The 21,678-nt window shown below is 43.8% G+C and overlaps 1 protein-coding gene across 1 annotated transcript in view; it reads right to left on the reverse strand.

Moving 5' to 3' along the window:
• The window catches only part of LOC126236006 (fibrillin-1-like), a 118,783-nt gene that overhangs the window by 60,039 nt on the left and 37,066 nt on the right, over positions 1–21,678 (reverse strand). Inside the window, exons 2-3 of the mRNA XM_049945017.1 lie at positions 11,310–11,361; positions 1,716–1,873 (exon numbers count right to left, since the gene is read on the reverse strand). Of these exons, the coding sequence (XP_049800974.1) occupies positions 1,716–1,873; positions 11,310–11,361 (210 nt within the window). The remainder of the gene's footprint in view (positions 1–1,715; positions 1,874–11,309; positions 11,362–21,678) is intronic.

Consider the following 21,678-nt stretch of genomic DNA (forward strand, 5'->3'; position numbering starts at 1 on the left):
TCCACACGCACCAACGACCGTCCTATAGTTGTCAACGGCGCAGGAGTAGGAGTGGAACCACCTACAAGAACTCCTAACCAACATTTTTGCCAGCATGGGAGGACGTTGCAGAGTATGCACTGCCGTACATGGTGACCACACACCCCGTTAATAATCATGTCCTGCTGCTTGTCATTTCAAGGGGACCATCATCAGTAGCAGTGACTTCAGAGTAATTATTGCCTTTGAATGAAAGTGCCATTTCTGTTCGTCTCATTTCGCATTTTTTTCGTTAACTTTTGTACTATATTGTAGTACCTGTTTCTGTGTATGGGCCAATTTTCATCGAGCTGTGTTGCTTGGCAGACAAAAACTACTTTCTTTAAGTTTTGCACTCCAGTGTAATCTATTATTTGATAGGTTACAAACCTCCTCAGGCTGTACTTTATCGATGTTGATTATTTATAGAACATACATGATCGATTTCGGAATTCACATACAATCATTACATGTTTACCAAGTAAAATCGCAAAACAGCCGCAAATTTAGAGAAATTTTATTTTATTTTGATAACCAGTTTCGGCCTTCCAATATGCCATCTTCAGCCTCCATAAGCCCCTCATGTATAGACGTTCAGATATATCGATATTGGCAGACTGGAGCCATCAGTATAGAGTATGACAATATCAATACGTCTAAATGTCTGTACATGAAGTGTATGTGGGATCTGACGATGGCATACTGAAATGCCGAAGCTAGTTCTCAAAATAAAATAACTTCTCAAAAACTACGCCTGTTTGACGATTTTCTTTTGTAGATGTTTGACCAGCAGCTGTCCCGCGTCCATGATGCATCAACAAAGATCACTAGATGTATTTGGGAAACTAATCACATCCATTTCTGATGAGTATAAGGATGGAATGTATATTCCGAAATCCATCATATATATTGTATTAATAATGAATATCAATACAGTGCAGCCTGAGGAAAATCTATAATCTTTGACGTCAGAAAATACCGGCCAAAAACGATTCATCTTGCCTTCCGGGCCAGCGATAGTATACAAGCAGAAGATACCTGACAACTTTTGCGCAAGCTATTACCGAATTTGTACACAAAGGAAACAATTACAAAATACGTACTACATGCTTTATTTTAGTTTAATCGTAATGCACAATTATGTGAACAAATTAAGCTTATTTTCTGTTAAAATACAGAATGCATACGCTATTTCTGCCTGTAATAGTGAATAAGTACGTGTGCTATAAACTGGATTGATTTCCATTTTTTCTTTTTTCACGAAATGGGCAGGCAGTGCTGGACAGTGACAGGTATAATGCTCTTTTGGAGAAGTGACGGTCATTCAAATTTCATGTGGACAGTCACTATGCAAAAGCAACTATGTTTACGATAAGCCGAGCTCATTATAGAAAGGGAACGAGTCGCTATAAAAGGAAAAGGAAGGAACTCAGTCGTGCCTTTTTCTAAGATACTGTCCAACTCTTCGCTTTATCTTATTTAGCAAAACCACAAGAAGGGCTGTGATTCATGTTCCTTTTGAGTACGGTTGGTAAATAATCGCAAGCATGGTTTCGGCGAGAGCTAAGTGACTTGTTCTGTCACAGAACAAACATTTAAAACAGATCAGAGAGGTTTCTCCGCAATGAAGGAGATCACCGCAGGCTACTGTTAACTGCTAATGTTGTACACCCTTTAACAAAGCGACCGTGAAGTACCTGCAGTGCTGCTCTTGCTGTTGTCCAGGTGCAGCTTGTCAGATGTCCCTTCATCGCCTTTGTTTCCCCCACGGTTGCCAGCAGGTGTCTCTTTGTCAGTAGAAGGGATTCGGTGGCCGTCGTCAGTTCCGTCGGCATCGTTCTCAGCATCTTCTCGCCTGCAACAGCAATTATTACTACAGCCCCTCTTACAAATTCGCCGTTTTATTTGAAAATTCGTGAATAAGTTTAAGCACTTTTTATATTACCAGTCTTAACGAACTGAGAGGCACATTGCTGGAATATAAATGGAGGCAACAAAAGTCATGGGACAGCGATATGCTCACATGCAGGTGGTAGTGTCGCGTTCACAAGTTACAAAAATGCAGTGCATTGGCTGAGCTGTCATTTGTAATCAGGTGATGTCCGACGAAAAGTTTTCGACGTGATTATGGCCGCACGGCGGGAGTTAACATACTTTGAACGCGGGTTATTAGTAGGAGCTGGACGCATGGGATATTCCATTTCGGAATTCGTTAGGGAATTCAATGTTCCGAGATCAACACTGTCCGACAGAGGGTTGAGAATATCAAATTTCAGGCACTAACTCTCACCACGAACAACGCAGTGGCCGACGGCCTTCACTTAACCACCTAGAGCAGCGGCGTTTGCGTAGCATTGTCAGTGCTAACAGACAAGCAGCGCTGCGTAAAATACCCGGCGGAGATCAATGTGAAACGTATCCGTTAGGGAAGTGCTGCGAATTTTGACATTAATGGGCTATGGCAGCAGACGTCCGACGTGAATGCCTTTGTTAACAGCACGACATCCCCTGCAGCGTCTCTCCTGGGCTCGTGACCATATTGGTTGGAGAAAACTGTGGCCTGGTCAGATGACACGATTTCAGTTGGTAAGAGCTGATGATAGGATTTGAGTGTGGCGCAAAGCCTAAGGAAGTCGTGGACCCAAGTTGTCAAGAAGGCACTGTCCAAACTGGTGGTGGTTCCACATTGTTGTGAGCTGTGCTTACATGGAACATTGACTGGAAATATTTATGTTTGGCTACTTCGAGACCATTTGGAGCCATTCATGGACTTCATGTTCCCAAACAAAGAATTTTTATGGATGACAATGTGCTATGTCACCGGGCTACAATTTTCCGAAATACGTAGGTTTGGAGCACATTTTCTAGACAGTTTGAGCGGATGGTTTTGGCGCCCAGATCGCCCGACATGAATCACATCGAACATTCGTGGGACATATTCGTGAGGTCAGATAGTGCACTAACTCCTACACCGGCAACGCTATCGCAGTTATGGACGCCTATGCAGGCAGCATGGCTACATATTTCTGCAAGGAACTTCAAAAGACTTGTTGAGTCCACGCGATGTCGAGTTGCTGGGCTACGCCGGTCAAACGGAGGTCCTGCACGGTATTTGGACGTATCCCACGACTTTTGTCGAAAAAAAAAGTTCAAATGTGTGTGAAATCTTATGGGACTTAACTGTTAAGGTCATCAGTCCCTAAGCTTACACACTAATTAATCTAAATTTTGCTAAGGACAAACACACACACCCATGCCCGAGGGAGGACTCGAACCTCCGCCGGGATCAGCCGCCTTAGACCAGTCGGCTTATCCCGTGTGACCGACATTTGTCACTTCAGTACATGCAGTCAGGTACAATGGCTTTACAAAAAACTGCTGTGTTACTGCTGCAAAGGTGAATGGAAGAGTTCACATTGCTTACAGAAGTTGCGGCCGTAGACCGTGATAGTTGTGCGACATAAGTTCATCTGGTGCCAGCTAGATCGAGTAGTCCCAACACAGTGGAGTCAAAATTAAAGATTTAATTGAAGTACTTTGCTTTTCACGTACCGCCGTCACTAACACGGCTAACATGAACACTCTTTCAAGGTTATGAAAGATGCAACATCAACACCTCGATTCGGGAAAACCGGCACTGCCAACTGTCCTGGGTACAGTTTTGATGACAAGTGTTGCCGTCGATTATCGTTGATCGTAACTTGCAACTTCAGTACAGCAGTAGATTGGGAGATACACAAACCAGAAGCACCTGGCCACTATAGTGCACCAAAGTCACACCTATAATATGTACTCCGAATCGCCCATATAAAAGAGTGCGTTAACGCGCCACTTCTGGGACTCGGATAGGCAAGCGTGACATGGATGGCTGGCGAGCTGGACAACCTGGAAGTGAGTTTTAGGTGGTTTCCCACAGCCACCTAGCTAAATACCGGGCTGGAAGGCTTGCCCCACAGGAGATATATGTTATGCAAACATTTAGAAAACTGGTCGCCTTTGCACATAGGACTCACTCTAGACGCAGGCAGATGAGTTACACAGACTGCGTCTTTAGACCCTTGATTAGCAGCAGCTGCGTGATTCTCATCACTGTCCATCACATGCCACGATGATAATCGCGGAAAGGAGGCACTGCACTGCTGAAAATAGAACAGCGGAGCAAGGACTCACGACTAGCGGTACACTTTGGTACACGCCTATCGTGGAGTATCAGTATGATGAAACCAACTTAGGCTTGTCACCCAACCAGGTGGTGGAGGTACTCTCACGTGAAGAATTATTAAATTATATATATATATATATACTCTCCTGGAAATGGAAAAAAGAACACATTGACACCGGTGTGTCAGACCCACCATACTTGCTCCGGACACTGCGAGAGGGCTGTACAAGCAATGATCACACGCACGGCACAGCGGACACACCAGGAACCGCGGTGTTGGCCGTCGAATGGCGCTAGTTGCGCAGCATTTGTGCACCGCCGCCGTCAGTGTCAGCCAATTTGCCGTGGCATACGGAGCTCCATCGCAGTCTTTAACACTGGTAGCATGCCGCGACAGCGTGGACGTGAACCGTATGTGCAGTTGACGGACTTTGAGCGAGGGCATATAGTGGGCATGCGGGAGGCCGGGTGGACGTACCGCCGAATTGCTCAACACGTGGGGCGTGAGGTCTCCACAGAACATCGATGTTATCGCCAGTGGTCGGCGGAAGGTGCACGAGCCCGTCGACCTGGGACCGGACCGCAGCGACGCACGGATGCACGCCAAGACCGTAGGATCCTACGCAGTGCCGTAGGGGACCGCACCGCCACTTCCCAGCAAATTAGGGACACTGTTGCTCCTGGGGTATCGGCGAGGACCATTCGCAACCGTCTCCATGAAGCTGGGCTACGGTCCCGCACACCGGTAGGCCGTCTTCCGCTCACGCCCCAACATCGTGCAGCCCGCCTCCAGTGGTGTCGCGACAGGCGTGAATGGAGGGACGAATGGAGACGTGTCGTCTTCAGCGATGAGAGTCGCTTCTGCCTTGGTGCCAATGATGGTCGTATGCGTGTTTGGCGCCGTGCAGGTGAGCGCCACAATCAGGACTGCATACGACCGAGGCACACAGGGCCAACACCCGGCATCATGGTGTGGGGAGCGATCTCCTACACTGGCCGTACACCACTGGTGATCGTCGAGGGGACACTGAATAGTGCACGGTACATCCAAACCGTCATCGAACCCATCGTTCTACCATTCCTAGACCGGCAAGGGAACTTGCTGTTCCAACAGGACAATGCACGTTCGCATGTATCCCGTGCCACCCAACGTGCTCTAGATGGTGTAAGTCAACTACCCTGGCCAACAAGATCTCCGGATCTGTCCCCCATTGAGCATGTTTGGGACTGGATGAAGCGTCGTCTCACGCGGTCTGCACGTCCAGCACGAACGCTAGTCCAACTGAGGCGCCAGGTGGAAATGGCATGGCAAGCCGTTCCACAGGATTACATCCAGCATCTCTACGATCGTCTCCATGGGAGAATAGCAGCCTGCATTGCTGCGAAAGGTGGATATACACTGTACTAGTGCCGACATTGTGCATGCTCTGTTGCCTGTGTCTATGTGCCTGTGGTTCTGTCAGTGTGATCATGTGATGTATCTGACCCCAGGAATGTGTCAATAAAGTTTCCCCTTCCTGGGACAATGAATTCACGGTGTTCTTATTACTATTTCCAGGAATATATATATATATATATATATATATATATATATATATATATATATATATATATATATATATATATAACGTGCCCAGGCGAGGCGTAAGGCTTTGTGTTGTGTAGGCTTCGTCGTGCAGCTATCAAGGGTACACGAGTTGGCCTTCAGCTCCGAAAGCCCATATCGATGATATTTCGTTGAATGGTTCGCACGCTGACACCTGTTGATGTACCATATATATATATATATATATATATATATATATATATATATATATATATATATATATATAGTGGTAGAAGCTCGGTTTAATCTAATTTAATAATCCTTCACGTGAAAGTACCTCCACCACCTGTGGGGTGTCTCGTTATCCAGCTGGAATTGTCCGTCAGAAACACAATGTACATGAATGGATGCAGATGGTCAGACAGAATGCTTACTTCCGTGTCACCTGTCAGAGTCGTACCTAGACGTATCAAAGATCCCATGTCTCTTCAACTCCACACGCCCCACAATCACAGAAGCATAACAGTGTGCAAGAAGCATTCACACACTGATCACACGATGGTTTTGGCCCTTAGCATGGCTTCACGCGACACCGAAAGCGTAGGGGATCCGTCAAGACGCACGCTCGCTCAACCGTAGCCTACAGAACCGCCACCAACTTGACCAGTCCCCTGCTGACTTGCAGGGTCCATGGTTCGTCAGCTTGTCTCCATACCCCATACCCGCACACGTCCAAACATGGTTCAAATGGCTCTGAGCACTATGGGACTTAACATCTGAGGTCATCAGTCCCCTAGAACTTAGAACTGCTTAAACCTAACTAACCTAAGGACATCACACACATCCATGCCCGAGGCAGGATTCGAACTTGCAACCGTAGCGGTCACGCGGTTCCAGACTGAAGCGCCAAGATCCGCTCGGCCACACCGGCCGGCTGTACACGTCCATTCGCTCGATACAATTTGAAACGAGACCGATCCGATGAGGCAACGTGTTTCCAGTCATCAATAGTCCAATGTCAGGCTTGACGTGCCCAGGCGAGGCGTAAGGCTTTGTGTTGTGCAGGCTTCGTCGTGCAGCTATCAAGGGTACACGAGTGGGCCTTCAGCTCCGAAAGCCCATATCGATGATATTTCGTTGAATGGTTCGCACGCTGACACCTGTTGTACCAGCATCAAAATCTGCAGCAATTTGCGGAAGGGTTGCACTACTGTCCCTTGAACGATTCTCTTCAGTCGTCATTGGTCCCGTTCTTGCAGTATCTTTTCTCGGCCGCAGCGATATAGGAGATATGATGCTTTGCCGGATTCCTGATATTCATCGTACACTCGTGAAATAGTCGTACTAGAAAATCCCCAGTTAATCGCTACCTCGGATATGCTATGTCCCATCGCTCGTGCAGCAATCATAAAACCACGTTCAAGCTCACTTAAATCTTGGTACCCTGCCATTGCAACAGCAGTAACCAATCTAATAACTGCGCCAGGCACTTGCTGTCTTATATAGGCGTTGACAACCGCAGGGCCGTATTCTGCCTGTTTGCATATATCCGTGTTTGAATACGCATGCCTATACTAGTTCTTTGGCGCTTCAGTGTATATCTGTACCGTTAAGCTTATTTTCTGCAGCATAAAACAACTCCTTCTTTCTCTTGACTAGCCACCTCATTTAAGACTAATTAGTTAAGAATTTAGTGCAATCATTTTTCCCAATTTGCGATTCATGCACTTCTTTCAGTCTTACAGCCAGGTAACTTTCAGTTCGCGGCTATAGCAAGTCCACAACGGACTCCAGCGTTAGAGACAGCGGCGACCAGCGCTATGAATTCACCATACAGAACTCAGCTCTCAGTAAGTACCGCTTAGATCCAGCAGATTGCGACAGTAAATGATCAAAGGCTGCAGCTGACAGCTCACAACAACAGGGCTATTGCAGGCTGCATGTAATATGCCACCATCGCTAATTTCTAGGCGACCCATGCTGTACCTAGTGGGGTTTCTGTACTTTCATCGCGCTCTTGCTGCGTCGTTAGTGGACCTTTGAAAAATCCTACATCTGGTCGACGCTGGGTTACCGATGTTGATCGCCCCCTAGTTCTTCAAAAATTCAGCAAGTCACAAACGGGTTGGTCCACATGTGGCCCTTACTTACGCAGTTACTTCGCTTGACATTGGTTAATAGAGTTGTTGGATGTCCTCGTCCAATTGGCGCGACAAACTGTAGAAATCCTGAGCTAGTTAGAGGGCTCTGCCCATAATGTTCCTAATATTCTTAACTGGGGAGAGGTCCGGCGAAATTGCTAGGCAAGGCAGGGTTTCACAAGCACAGAGACAAGCAGTGCGAACTCTCGCCAAGTGCAGACTGACATTATCTTGCTGAAATGTAATTCCAGGCTGATTGCCATGAATAGCAACAACGCAGGACGTAGAATAACGTCGACATGTAAGGGTACAGCGGATGATGACCAAGGGGACCCTGCTGCGAAATGAAACGTCACGCCAGAACGTCACTTTGGTTGTCGGGACGTATTGCAGACACCAGGCAGGTTGATATCTCACAGCTGTCCGACACGTGTCTGGAAGATGGACAGAGAGGACATGACAACTTGTTAGGAGAGAAATGAGTGTATTTTTGTGGAAGAAAAGTTCTATTTTGCGCTAAATAGTTCGACGACAAAGTATGTGGAGAGAAATGACACCTGATATTTGGAACTGGTCATCGGCGCTCACTTGGAAACGGACTCATTGATGTAGACAATTCTTCTCCAGTCAACAAAATTCCTGGCTGAAAAGGTCCCCGGAGACTCACCGGCCAGTAATGGGATAGTAACCTGACTCTCGCTCGTGTTAGTCCAATCAACCATTAGTGATGATCTGGGATGATGCCATTTCATTTCATAGCAGAACGCGTTTAGCTGACATCCATCGCACCGTTACAGCAAGGCTGTACGTCGAATTTCTACTGTTTGTCTTCGTGGTTGTCATACCATACCTTGGCGAGTAAGGTCGCTGGATTCTTCCAGATTGAGAGCGTTTGTAGCTTTAAGGGCAGGGCTCTCCAGGAAGCTCGGGATTTTGACGATCTAATCCGCCAGCCGGCCAGAATTTGGCACGATATCGCTCTGAATGATATCCAACCACTCTGTCAATCAATTTCAAGTCGAATAACTGCTTGCATAAGTGCCAGAGGTGAACCAATACGTTATTTACTTGCTCTATTTGTGAATCCCTTTGCTTTGAATAAATCACCCAATTTTTATGTAATTTCAATAATTGGGTTGCCGGTACATCTACAGATTTCTGTCCCATTCGAATAATTCCTTGGTGGTGCGTCGTATTTTTTCTTTTGTCTTAGAGCACATAGATTTTAATCATAAAATATGTAATTTATGACTGATCGTAACTGTTTGATACATAGTATTGTTTCTTCAGCCATTTATACGTTTGAAGGTTAGATCAATCAACTTTCAAATATCGATTGCACACAAATGGAGAGATTTACACATAAATGCGCATGACATATTAAATGTAATAGAGACACATCTACATATTGTAAAATACCATTTCAGCTGGAGTAATCCTCTCGTTACTCACGTCCCCTTAGATGCGGCCTGATTGTGTGCCTACGTCGCAAACCGGTCCTACCGTTCCTTTAGCACAATTTAATGGAGTCTAAAACTTAAGTTACCATCATCATCCGCGAAGAAATAACAGCGACAAATTTATTTTTAGTTTGTTTGGGGTTGTACTGAAAGTACACTGAGAAATTCCTAACAGCTCTGTATAGGCTGACAGACGCAATATTGCGACTTGGAGTACCCGACCCAAACAACAGTAATTCAGAAGGTATTTTGATCTAAGGAATCCCAGGACGTATTGTTGTAAACGGGAGAAAGCAGAGAGGCGTACGGTCGAACGAGTTGGTTGCTGTAGCACGACATTCAGATTAATTGGAGGAAGGAGATGGTTGTATTTAAGTTACCTTTCAGAAAGGAAGTGAACTGCGGCTGAAAACACTACAGTTTAAAAAGTTATTTCTTCTATGTTTTAGGTGCTTTTAGTGTCAAATGAAACAATTCACTGTGTACGTACTTCAATAGTGAACTACACCTCCACAATATTGATGAAGCATCTGTGTTGACATTCGCAAGATAGAAGTCTTATTGAAGACTTATGAAGGATGTGATTCGGTAGTAGCTACCAAGCCTAGCACGAACCATGCTGAAGAGAAGGTACTGAGAAAACCTTACGGAGAATGATTAAATAGATTTCGAAGTTTAAACCCGCTATAGATGGGTAGTTTGTCTAGTGGTGGTCTATTCTCCAGAAGTCCGTTGCCTCAAGCCAGTTGCATGGCTTGAGTTCAGACATTACGTCCTGTTCTTAAGAACTAACGACGGAGCAAAAGAAGAGACAGTGAACTATTATATTTTGGGATTGACGTAGCATTACTGCGAGTATAACTAACGTTACAGCGACAATAACGTGCGAGCTTTTGTGACAGAAGGCCATAAAATGTAGCTGTTACTGTAGCTGAGTTATGTCTTGATTTAGATTCTCAGTGGAAGACGCGTGAAACCATTGTAAACACGTTGCTAAGTTTAGTGACTATCTATTGTAGAAAATAATCGTTTCGGGCCTTTTTGTAAAAAAAAAAAAGAGCACGTAAAATATTTCGTTGCAGTAATTCGATCTTGAGGGACAATAATGTAGATTAGAATAAATTAAACATATTTTTCGTGTCCAGGTTTAGGTGATTCTGTACAAGTCAGCATGATAAACCTATAAACCTAGACCAAATTGTTGAATGATAGTTAAAGGATAGTTGAGGTTTTTAGAGGCACTGTTGAGATGGATCGTTGAGAGACATAACGTTTGAAATAACTAGTTTCCACCATACTACTGGAAGAGCAGAGTCACTGAAGACGCACTTTGCGGCTAAAGGAATGTCCTCTGCAAGCAAGACGCACAGGAGAAAACTATTACTCTTGAACTCTGCTATCCGCACGGAAATGGACGCTGAACTCAGATTTTCTCACAATGTTATCTGCAGTGCTCACTGAGGTGGGTAGCAGTGCACCTGCGGTAAACGAGTATCGTTGCGAGACTTAGGAATTTGCGCTGCTAAAATTATAAAATAACTTGCAGTCAAGCACTGTTGGGACAGAGAATGTTACCATCATGGTAGCAGTATGAATAATCGTGTTGCACGTAGACATAGGTAGCTGCAGAAGCAACAGAATTGGGGATGCTGATAGCATAACAGTAGCGACATTAATGTTTAGTTTTAACCAAACGGTTGTTATTATCTAACCTAAAGTGAACGTATGAACAAAACTGAAGGCACAGAATAAGGTTTAATGTAGCAGGATATAATAGAATAGAATAAATAAGTAAATAAAATTTTATGTCATTAAATGGTACACGACTCAGAAGATAAAAATTTCTAATCACAGTGAAGAACACTGCTACCAATTTAAATATGTTCTCGCATATTTTAGCCAACAACAACACTCAGAAAACGATGTCTGTTTAATATTTATAAATGGGAGATCATAGCGAAAAAGAGTTGCACTGTACTTACTTCAAACGTAACCAGGTTTTCGGAGCCGTGCCGTCCTTCACCCGCTGTCGTCCTGAAAAAGATATCAGCAGTCAGCAAAGGGAAAAAGTACTGTGCAGAAACAATATTCAATTTCATCCTTCCGAAAACTATTATTTGCCGATAGCTGTCGATTCGCTGATGAGTTATTGAATACATCCCTCACACAAGCGAAATACATCAATGTCGAATAAACAGAAAAATGATTGCTACGTAGCGCGAGTGGCGAGGATCAGTTTACGAGCTCTGTTTCTCTTTATTCTTCTTTTGTCTCTATGTTTCATCTCATTTTTTTCATGTTTGCACTCGCTGTCCACGTGACATTATTTTTAACGTCCCTTTGGCGTCGTTAATATTATAAACGTACTGTCATTTTTCACGTTCGAGATAGCGCAGCGTGATTGCCATGTAAAGCCGATTAACGAATGTCTTTAATGTAGTCATATGTTCACTGAGTGAATGCCAAATGCAAAATCAGGGAGCGTATCGATAAGACATTGCGAGCAGATTAACGTAAATGAAAAGAGGGAAAGATTATCGAGAACTTCATATCACTAGCAGAGGACAGTAAGTTAAAGGCATACACTGCATGAGTCGTGCACGAAACCAATATGTTACAAAAAGCCGCGAGCGAAAATGCGAGTTTTCAGGGATCACATCTCGGCTTATACCGATCACAGACATGAGAGGTCGAGTGTGTTCGTTAGCTTTTGGCCTATCGACCATTTTCATACCTATCGGAAGGACGGGCACACTGTAACTATCATTCAATACGAGGTCAAAATTTAAACATTACGCGCTTCCTTCAGCCAATGCAAATAGAGCAAATCGGTTGGTTCTTTTGTATTAGATGTGGTGTAGGGCGAAGCTTAGGTGACTTATAAAAGCATGATTTGGGAGTGAGGTCATGGGCGGTTCCCGAGAAAATTCCAAAAAAACATTATTTTTGTCTACAGAAAGTATCAATTGACCAGTCGAAATTTTTACCATGTGTTATCAAAATAATTTTCTCGGGTAACTTCAAACTTTGTTCGATATTGTTATCCGTTAATGAGATCTAGAGGTTCAAAGACACCGTACTAATGCAGAAAACAGCAAAAACCTGTTTCTAGCCGTTTTTGTTCAGTGGGCCACAATTATCTAAATAACTAATCGTAGAAAGTGGCTCAAACTTCAGCTATAGATTCTGTAAACGTTCACTTAGATACCCATTTTCCGATTTTCGAAAATCTGTATCTTTTATAAAGACATGCACGAAAAACCATGGATTTTGTGTACTAAAAGTACCAATTCTATGGTTGCCACTCATTGAAAATCCTCGAAATGTTTAACTAATATTCTTAAGATGATGTTCCTGGCGATCCTCGAAGGTTTTTTCGATATAATTACCCATTACCGTCAGCTCCGGTCTGCGGTATTTCCGAAATGTGGCAAAAATTTTATAGTGGCGTCGACCGTCCCCCCTTCCCCCTCGAGCGTTTGAGATAGAACATCAAAAAATAAAGAAAAGCTATTTTTCGAAAATATGTTCATTTTAGTGTACATCTTTCTAAAGCGATTGAGATACATAACATGTATGTTCGATGGAATGTAAGACATGTTATTTAGTTTTACGTGTGCCGAAGTGCAGTGCAACGCCTCTTCACACAGAATTCTTCTATCACAAGTCACTGTATTTCGCTTTGTGGAATTCAAACTTATGAATTTTGTAAAGGAAGTCATCAAACCTACTTTCAGGACAGTGGAAATTAAAGTGTCCTGTGGTGCCTCTCCTGTTCCCTGCCTGCCGGTTTGATATCCTACCCCCCTTTAAGAAAAATTCACAATTAATACCTGGTGGCATTAATTGTGACCGGGAGAATAAGAACTCTTCAGAAAATTTGCGTTCTTTATCGCCTATTAGCTAATAACTTTCTCTTTCGAGTGACATAAAATTAAATATAAGGAACACAAAACTAGTAAACATAAGAGATAAGCAGGACAGTACATATTTCTTCAATCCTTAGGTCCAGAATTTTTTTTCTCTGTTGTCTTGCTGCAGCTTTACACAGCGTACTTTCCTTTCTGCGAAAGAATCTGTTACCTCGTCAAAGTTCGTCTAACGTTTTGCTACATGAAAAATCATAATGTCATTGGTTCAAATGGCTCTGAGCCCTATGGGACTTAACATCTGAGGTCTTCAGTCCCCTTGAACTTAGAATTACTTAAACCTAACTAACCTAAGGACGTCACACACATCCATGCCCGAGGCAGGATTCGAACCTGCGACCGTAGCGGTCGCGCGGTTCCAGACTGAAGCGCCTAGAACCACTCTGCCACTATGGCGGCCCATAATGTCATTGTCTAATACTGACAAAGCAGTTAATACGAATAGTATACAAGTGAAACTTCCTGGCAGATTAAAACTGTGTGCCGGACCGAGACTCGAACTCGGTACCTTTGCCTTTCGCGGGCAAGTGCTCTACCAACTGAGCTACCCAAGCACGACTCACGCCCCGTCCTCACAGCTTTACTTCCGCCAGTACCTCGTCTCCTACCTTCCAAACTTAACAGAAGCTCTCCTGCGAAACTTGCAGAACTAGCACTCCTGAAAGAAAGGATATTGGGAAGACATGGCTTAGCCACAGCCTAGGGGATGTTTTCAGAATGAGATTTTCACTCTGCAGCGGAGTGTGCGCTGTATGGAACTTCCTGGCAGATTAAAACTGTGTCCCGAGTTCGAGTCTCGGTCCAGCACACAGTTTTAATCTGCCAGGAAGTTTCATATCAGCGCAGAGTGAAAAATCTTGTCATTACCAGTTCTGTAACCGTTCCTGCCATTGTCAAAACTTATACCCCGGTTAACATCGTTAACCCTGCCAGAATCACCGATTCAGTTATCCCGAGTTTTTCCCCAGTTAGGCATTATTACATGTTCGTACAACGCGTCTAAGCGCTATTCCGAGAATAGAACTTAGGCGGCTGCTAAGCGGAAACTGTAAATTGGCCCTTAGTAGTCTGGCGATCTGGCAAAAATTTTCTCTCAAAACTTCATTTTCTTGGATACACTTAGAAGATAATCTTTCTTACTTGTTATTGCTGTTAGTCGTTTATGTCCACTCTGGTAGTCTGAATCTATGGATTTCGCTAGTAATAATAATAACCATTATTGTTTGCACACCCAATCAACCAATAAACAAACAACGATTTGCACTCACCAGTTCGGGTTTATTCGGCTCAGGTCGTACAGCCCCATCCCCTTTTGTCTGCGGAAAAGTTATTTATTTCTAGATGCGACGGGAATTCCCCTGGCGGAGACATCACGTAAACTACGCACGCATTCGAAAATAAACTTACGATTAATTCCGAAATCAACTTAGAATATGTTCAAAAATGCTGAAAAACTAACAGGAATGCGTTTCAACATCATATGAATAATCGATAGACAAACGTGCGCTTGATGCTAGGCGCCTTCTGAAACAAGGTTTTTTCTTCAAGAATATGAACTTGGCGCGCCCACGAGCAGACCACGGCTCGGACGTCTCTGCTTTATTCGTAACTTCCCAGAAGAACTTTGTGCTGCGCGACGTTTCATTCAGTATTGGGCTGGTGCATTCTTTTCTGTTCGGCAAGGCCGGGGTGGCCGAGCGGTTCTAGGTGCTACAGTTTGGTACCGTGCGACCACTACGGTCACAGGTTCGAATCCTGCCTCGGGCATGGATGTGTGTTATGTCCTTAGGTTAGGTTTAAGTAGTTCTAAGTTCTAGGGGACTGACGACCTTAGAAGTTAAGTCCCATAGTGCTCAGAGCCATTTCAACCATTTGTAGAAGAGACACATTGTGACGAACTCAGCCCAGTTCCATACGCTCAACGCCATTAAAGATAACGAGAGGTTTGAAGAATTAATTGTGACTTTGAAAGAATTACAAGGATAGTTTCCTAAAGGTTTTGAAGGCACTGTCAATCTTACTTTTTCGAGCTGTTTACGAAAATATTTGCTGTTTCAGTTAAAAGCACCACTGTGCATGTGCAGATGTAACTTATTGACCTGCAAGGTATTTCCCATTTTAATTCCAAATCCTTTCACGTTGGAACTATCCAGCACGTCTACATTGCTTTCCTCAGGTAGAGTTTACACATTTCTGTAATGAGGTTGCGAATGTGCTACAGTACTTCAATTGACATATTTGCTTGAAAAACCTTTCTTCAGTTACAAATCTAAAAAGGTCACCATTACATCAGAACGTGAGTGCTAAAATGTGTGAAATTGCCTGTATGTGTCCATATGCGGAATATGTCGAAAATAATCAAACAGTGTTGAAAATTTGTTTTGCTTGTGTCCTGTCTTTTTGAGAAATGTGAAATTTAGAACCAAGTGCTGTGCACTGCGACTGCACTGCAATTTAAATGCAGTGCGTTCACTGTTTTCCTCTATTTCCCTTCGTCACGCTCAGACAGCAAACAGTGGTGGCGGGGGAAATGCGTAGAGAGGCTGAGCGCTGTAGCACTCGTATCAGGGCATGGCATTTGAGTGAAAATCTTGGCTGCCTCTGCTCTACAACAAGCGAGTATCTGTTGTCGATGGTGTGGTGTCAGCAGTAAATGACGCATGTTAACTCGAGATATCAACCTAACTTCCAGCAATCAATGGTTATTAGTAACACACTATCTGTATCCTGTTCCCAGATTCCTACTTCTGTTTTCTGCCTGTTAATCAAAGCCACTCAAACAATCCTAGAATCCTCTTCTTCTGGAAGGACCCATGCTTAATCAAGTTGTAACGTTGTCACACCTCTTTACCACTCGTTCTCCAGTCATTGTGCTACAGCAAACCGTTTTCTTTCGATCTGTTGATATGTTGCTTCCACATTCCCTGTGCTTAGAATTCCACCATTTTCAATCAAAATGTGGTGATAAGCTGTAAGTGAATGTCTTCTGGGTATGCTATGTTGAGACCTCCACTTGAATACTTCTAGTAACGACACACACACACACACACACACACACACACACACACACACACACACAAACACACATGAACTCACACCATTATTCACCTCATTTTGCCCAGTGTAGAGTAGCAACTTGATGCAGCAGCAACGTAACAAGTCGTCGAGCAATGCTGCCTCTATTGCCGTCCAAATCCGTGAAAGTGTTGCCAGTGCAGGATGTTGCTCACAGGCTTACCTCCTGATTATGTCCAATGGATTTTCTGTGGGATTCATGTCGGGTGACATGGGTGGCCAAACCATTTGCTGGAATCGTCCAGAATCTTCTTCAAACCTACAACGAACAACTCTGGCCAGGTAACATGGCGCATTGTCATCCATAAAAATTCCATCTTTGGTTGCTGAAAATGGTATCCAAGTAGCTGAACGTAACCATTTCTAGTCATCGATCGATTCAGTTGGACGATAATACCCATTCCAAGAAAACACAGCCCACACCATTATGGAGCCACCACCAACTGGCACAGTGCCTCGCTGACAACTTGGGTCGATGGCTTCATGTGGCCTGCACCACACAAATCCTACCATCAACTCTTAGCAACTGCAGTCGGGACTTTTTTGACCATGCCACGGTTTTCCAGTCGTCTAGGGTCCAACCAATATGGCCACAAGGAGAAGTGATGCAGGTGATGTCGTGCTGTCAGCAGTACTCTCGCATCGGTCATCTGTTGCCGCAGTCCATTAACGCCAAATTTGACGCATCGTCCTAATGGATACGTTCGTTGTAGGTCCCACATAGGTTTCTGCAGTTATATCACACAGTGCTGTTTGTCTGTTGGTACTGACTACTCTATGAAAACGCCGCAGCTCTCGGACGTTAAAGTGAGACGTTACATGCCCTGTTTTGCATGTCGCCTCTCATTTTCATGAATTTTATTAATGTTTCACAATTTTGGTAAACATTTTTGGAATACAGTGATCAATTAATTGTTATATTTAGATTAAAGTTCAGTCTTGATCACGTTATGTCTGTTTTAATGAGTAACCGGTTTCGGTTTTTTCTATAAAACCATCATCAGACCCATTGGCTCCTTTGGGTTGGTAGGTGGAGCACAGCAGCAAGGAGAGCTCCACCTACCAACCCAAAGGAGCCAATGGGTCTGATGATGGTTTTATAGAAAAAACCGAAACCGGTTACTCATTAAAACAGACATAACGTGATCAAGACTGAACTTTAAATTATTAATGTTTTATGTCGTTGCACGGTGGTAACAGGCCGAATAAGGTTAATGTAATAAGAGTATTTGTACTGAGAACTCAAAATACTTTTCACTTGAATCCTAAGCATGTTGTGTTACTTCCCTGGGTGGCCTGTGCGAGGTGAGCGCCAGAGGACGCGGCACGCTGCGTTTCCGGTTGGGGACTGCACTTCTGCGAATACTGAGAGGGTCATACATCAATGGACTTATGCGCCTGGTGGGAAGACTGACGTTGGTTGAGTTTCGCCTATTGTGTGCAAGGCGAAACGACCTGCGAGAAGTCTGAGTGTCGCCGCAGTTTATGGTTTTACTGTTCCGGCGCGTCCAGAACGAAGACTGCTGGGAGCGACTGACTGCATTGTCCTCTTGATTCTGAGGATACTTGTTGACCGTGCCATGGTGGGCGAGACTGTCTGGCGCCGGATGGCCGGTGATCTGGGCATGTTGTTTTCGTCATGCCTTCAGCTGAATAGCAGAGGCATGATTGGTCAACTTAAACTTAGACTAGTTGTCACAAAGCCCTGCTTGAAATTGGATGAAACGGTCACTATTGGCGCGAATGATGTTCTGAGACAGTGTGGGGGAATTTTGGAATCAGCACTGAATGCTGATTCGCGGGTTTCGAGGATGGTAGGGAGTTGAGAAATGTTGGCTTCGCTTCTTGCGTTGCATAGGCGCTGGAATTCGGGATCTGGTCTTTGTCGGAATTGGACGGTATTGCAACTTAGTCCCACTTTATCGGCAGAACTCAGAATTCTAGGACAGCCTTCGAAGCCAGGGGTTGAAACAGAGTTGCTGCACAGCAGAAGTCGACGCCTGCATCATCAGAACGCTGCCTACCGACGACGTGCTGCAGATTTCAGGTCTAGTACAGTATTTTGCGGCTTCGGCATTGTAGGACTTATCATTTTTATACTGAATCCCTCAGCATCACGCGTGCTCGCGTTGCTACAAGTCCACCTTGCTTGTTTCTCCATGTGATTCCATTTGAGCTCTCACTACTAATCGCGATACTGGAATATAGTCGTGAGAGTAATAATTGATTCATTAGGACCTCCAGTCATTATCGTCAACCTATTGCATCACAGAGAGTAGGAGCCCCTTGTTCTCGAGCCAACTCTTATTCTCATAATAGTTCAGTATACCCTATCATTTAACCTTCTGTCTATAATCATGTGCCTTTATGTTGTGATTTATAATAAATCTCATTGTAATATTTAATCTGCTTATCACTTCGTAGATATATGCAGAAGCCCATTTCCTCTTGTTTATTATGCTAAAGTTCTCTTTTTTTCCTCTGAGTAGATTATGATTTTTATCAAATTATAGTGAGTGTGCACTCCTTATTTTACCAACTACCAGGGTCCACCATCATTTCCTTTCGTTACCGTTGTGTGCATAATTAATTAGGTGATAGGTAAGAAGGGGGTCGAGTGCATGTCTCCTTCGCATGCAAAATTCGTCAGAATTAAAGAGATACAAACTCTTCTCCACCCCGGCACCTCGCAAAATGAAGACCACCGGCCACTGCATTGTGCTTGGCAAAACGTACTGCACGAAATTTGGTATTCTCAGCACACTCTTGACAATGTGGATCTCGAAATATTATTTTCCTTCAGGAATGTTAGTCCAGCTCCAACTAGCATTCCGCTTTGAAAGTCTGTTAATTCCCGTCATTCGGACACAATTTTTTCACATGAATCACCCGACTACAAACGCCTTATATCTGCATAACCGCTATGCCATGACTTTTGTCACCTCCGCGTATTCTCGCAGAAGGATAGCAATTTTAATCACAGCCTGGAATTACGGTACTGGAATAACGTTTCGGTCGAGGAGTCTACATTGTAACACTTTCCTTTTCCTACATTGCACTTGTGTATAATTTGTTTCCTCCAATAAAGTGACCTTACCACAGAGACGAGGATGGTAAACAAGAGGCGCTAAATTTAGTTTGCAGCATTAATCTTGCAGCTTTGTTGCCCGCACGCTCATCCTGTACACAGCGGACATACTGCCTATGTGCAGAAGGTAAATTAATAAACTAGTCTCATCACCAGTTACAAAAGATAATCATGGAAGCGAACAGTTCCAGTATTTGTTGCATGCTACCACTGTAAACAGAAAAAGAGAGACGGAAGATAGAGCGAGAAGTGAGGAAATTAGAGCTTTAATGTGCAAGAAAGATCCTCTAGATTCAGATTAAGAGTAAAAAAAAAACTTTATATTACTTTGTAATTCAGAGGTATGTGCAACGATATATTTCATTATGTAGTTTGAAATTAGTTCTGGCAGTTGGCCGGCGGAGTTGGAGCGACTGCGGCTCCTCTCCTGGGCACGGCCTAATGACAAAATACGGCGCCTGAGAGCGGGCTATTTGCGCGCACGGCCGGTGTGACAATTAGTGCAGTCCCAGACAGGCTAATGGAATACACCGCTGCTCTGCGACATACGCTAACAGTCCATGTTCGCTCGCGCTGGAAATCGTGTGTCGCAATGCAGAAATACTTTAGCCTGCGTCAACTGTCTCCCTAGCACGGGCGGTTTTCCTCTATCACGTTGACTGTCCGTCTGCATGAGTTCTGTTTCACGTATTGTCATATTATTTGAGGTATTTCTCGATGGACATATGGGACGCTTAAAATCTGACTCCTCGTACAGGGTCAATGTCTTTTGCCCTTACGTTTCCGCATAAACATTGGCTCTACTGGCAACATTTGTTATTAATTTGCGAGAATAACTTAAATATTCACCTTTGCTCAACTGATTATGAAAGCTAGTCTCCTTGAAACACGTGCGGTGAATAAATTAATTCGGCGGCGGAGCTTTTCTATCACTACTTACTTTTTATTTTGCTTGCGCGCATTTGAGGCGTGAAGTGAGAACATAGTTTTCATGTGGGTAGTGCTTCAGAAATGGGGAATGAAATACCACCTCTTTAAGGAAGTAGTTAAAAGTGTGCAGACTCGAAACCCAATTTTTCATTAGAAACAGAAAAATGTAGTGTTTACATCTTCCAGCGAGCGGTATTTTAGAAACAATGTTCCACTGCTAATATTCAATGGATTTTTAGTCGTCTGTATTATCACTCTGGTCGACATAATCGTCTTCAGGGATTCAGCAACTACATAGCTATTTAAGATAACTCTCATTTATTGTTCCGGTTCATCTGCATAATTTTAATTAGATTACATTTTTCGTGTTTTCATCAGTTTGGATAATTTTCAGATGTAAGTAGACTGATAGGTGGTTCTGAGTATACAAGACGGATTGCTGAGGCAATTAACTAGATCCAAAGATGATCATAAGTGATCAAAACATGTGAACCAATTAAAAATGTGCAACTAAGACGGAACAATAATTACGTTAGCGATTAATATTACACGAAAAGGGGTGTTCCACTACTCTAACATAACACTCTTTTAGTTGAATCGAGGGCCGGATGAAGATTACGGTTTAAAGTTCCATCGATGACTACTTGATCTAAGATGGAAATGAAGTAAGCCAGGTCCTTTTCGAAGGAAGCATTCTGGTATTTGCCTTGAGTGATTTAGAGAAAAAGGTAAATGTGATTGGTTGGGCGGGGACTTGAGCTGTCGTTCTCCAGAATCAGATTCCAGTGCCCCATTTTCCTCAGTTATAAAGAAGAAACCAAGTGGACATCCTCGTACACTAACGACTAAAAAATAGTATCGTTGATTGCTTCGTCTTATCCTACGACGGTCGTTCAATAAGTAATGCAACACATTCTTTTCTCGCCCAGTTTCAGATGAGAAAATGCGAGGTGGGACGTAGTGGAATATTTGTTCTTCAGCCCCTATAGTTTTGTGAAGTTTTGATAGGTGGCGGCACTGTACATAGCCTTCAGAATCGCGTCTGTAACGGAGCTGACTTCCAAAGGGTGAGATGCCACTGAGTTTCAAAAAAATGGCTCTGAGCACTATGGGACTGAACTTCTGAGGTCATGAGCCCCTAGAACTTAGAACTACTTAAACCTAACTAACCTAAGGACATCACACACATCCATGCCCGTGGCAGGATTCGAACCTGCAACCGTAACGGTCGCGCGGTTCCAGACTGTAACGCCTAGAAACGCTCGGCCACCCCGGCCGGCTGTCACTGAGTTTCTCTGGGTGGAAAACGAGAGCATCGTAGGTATTCAT

The sequence above is a fragment of the Schistocerca nitens genome, chromosome 1 (genome assembly GCF_023898315.1).
Source record: "Schistocerca nitens isolate TAMUIC-IGC-003100 chromosome 1, iqSchNite1.1, whole genome shotgun sequence".
NCBI classification, from domain to species: domain Eukaryota; kingdom Metazoa; phylum Arthropoda; class Insecta; order Orthoptera; family Acrididae; genus Schistocerca; species Schistocerca nitens.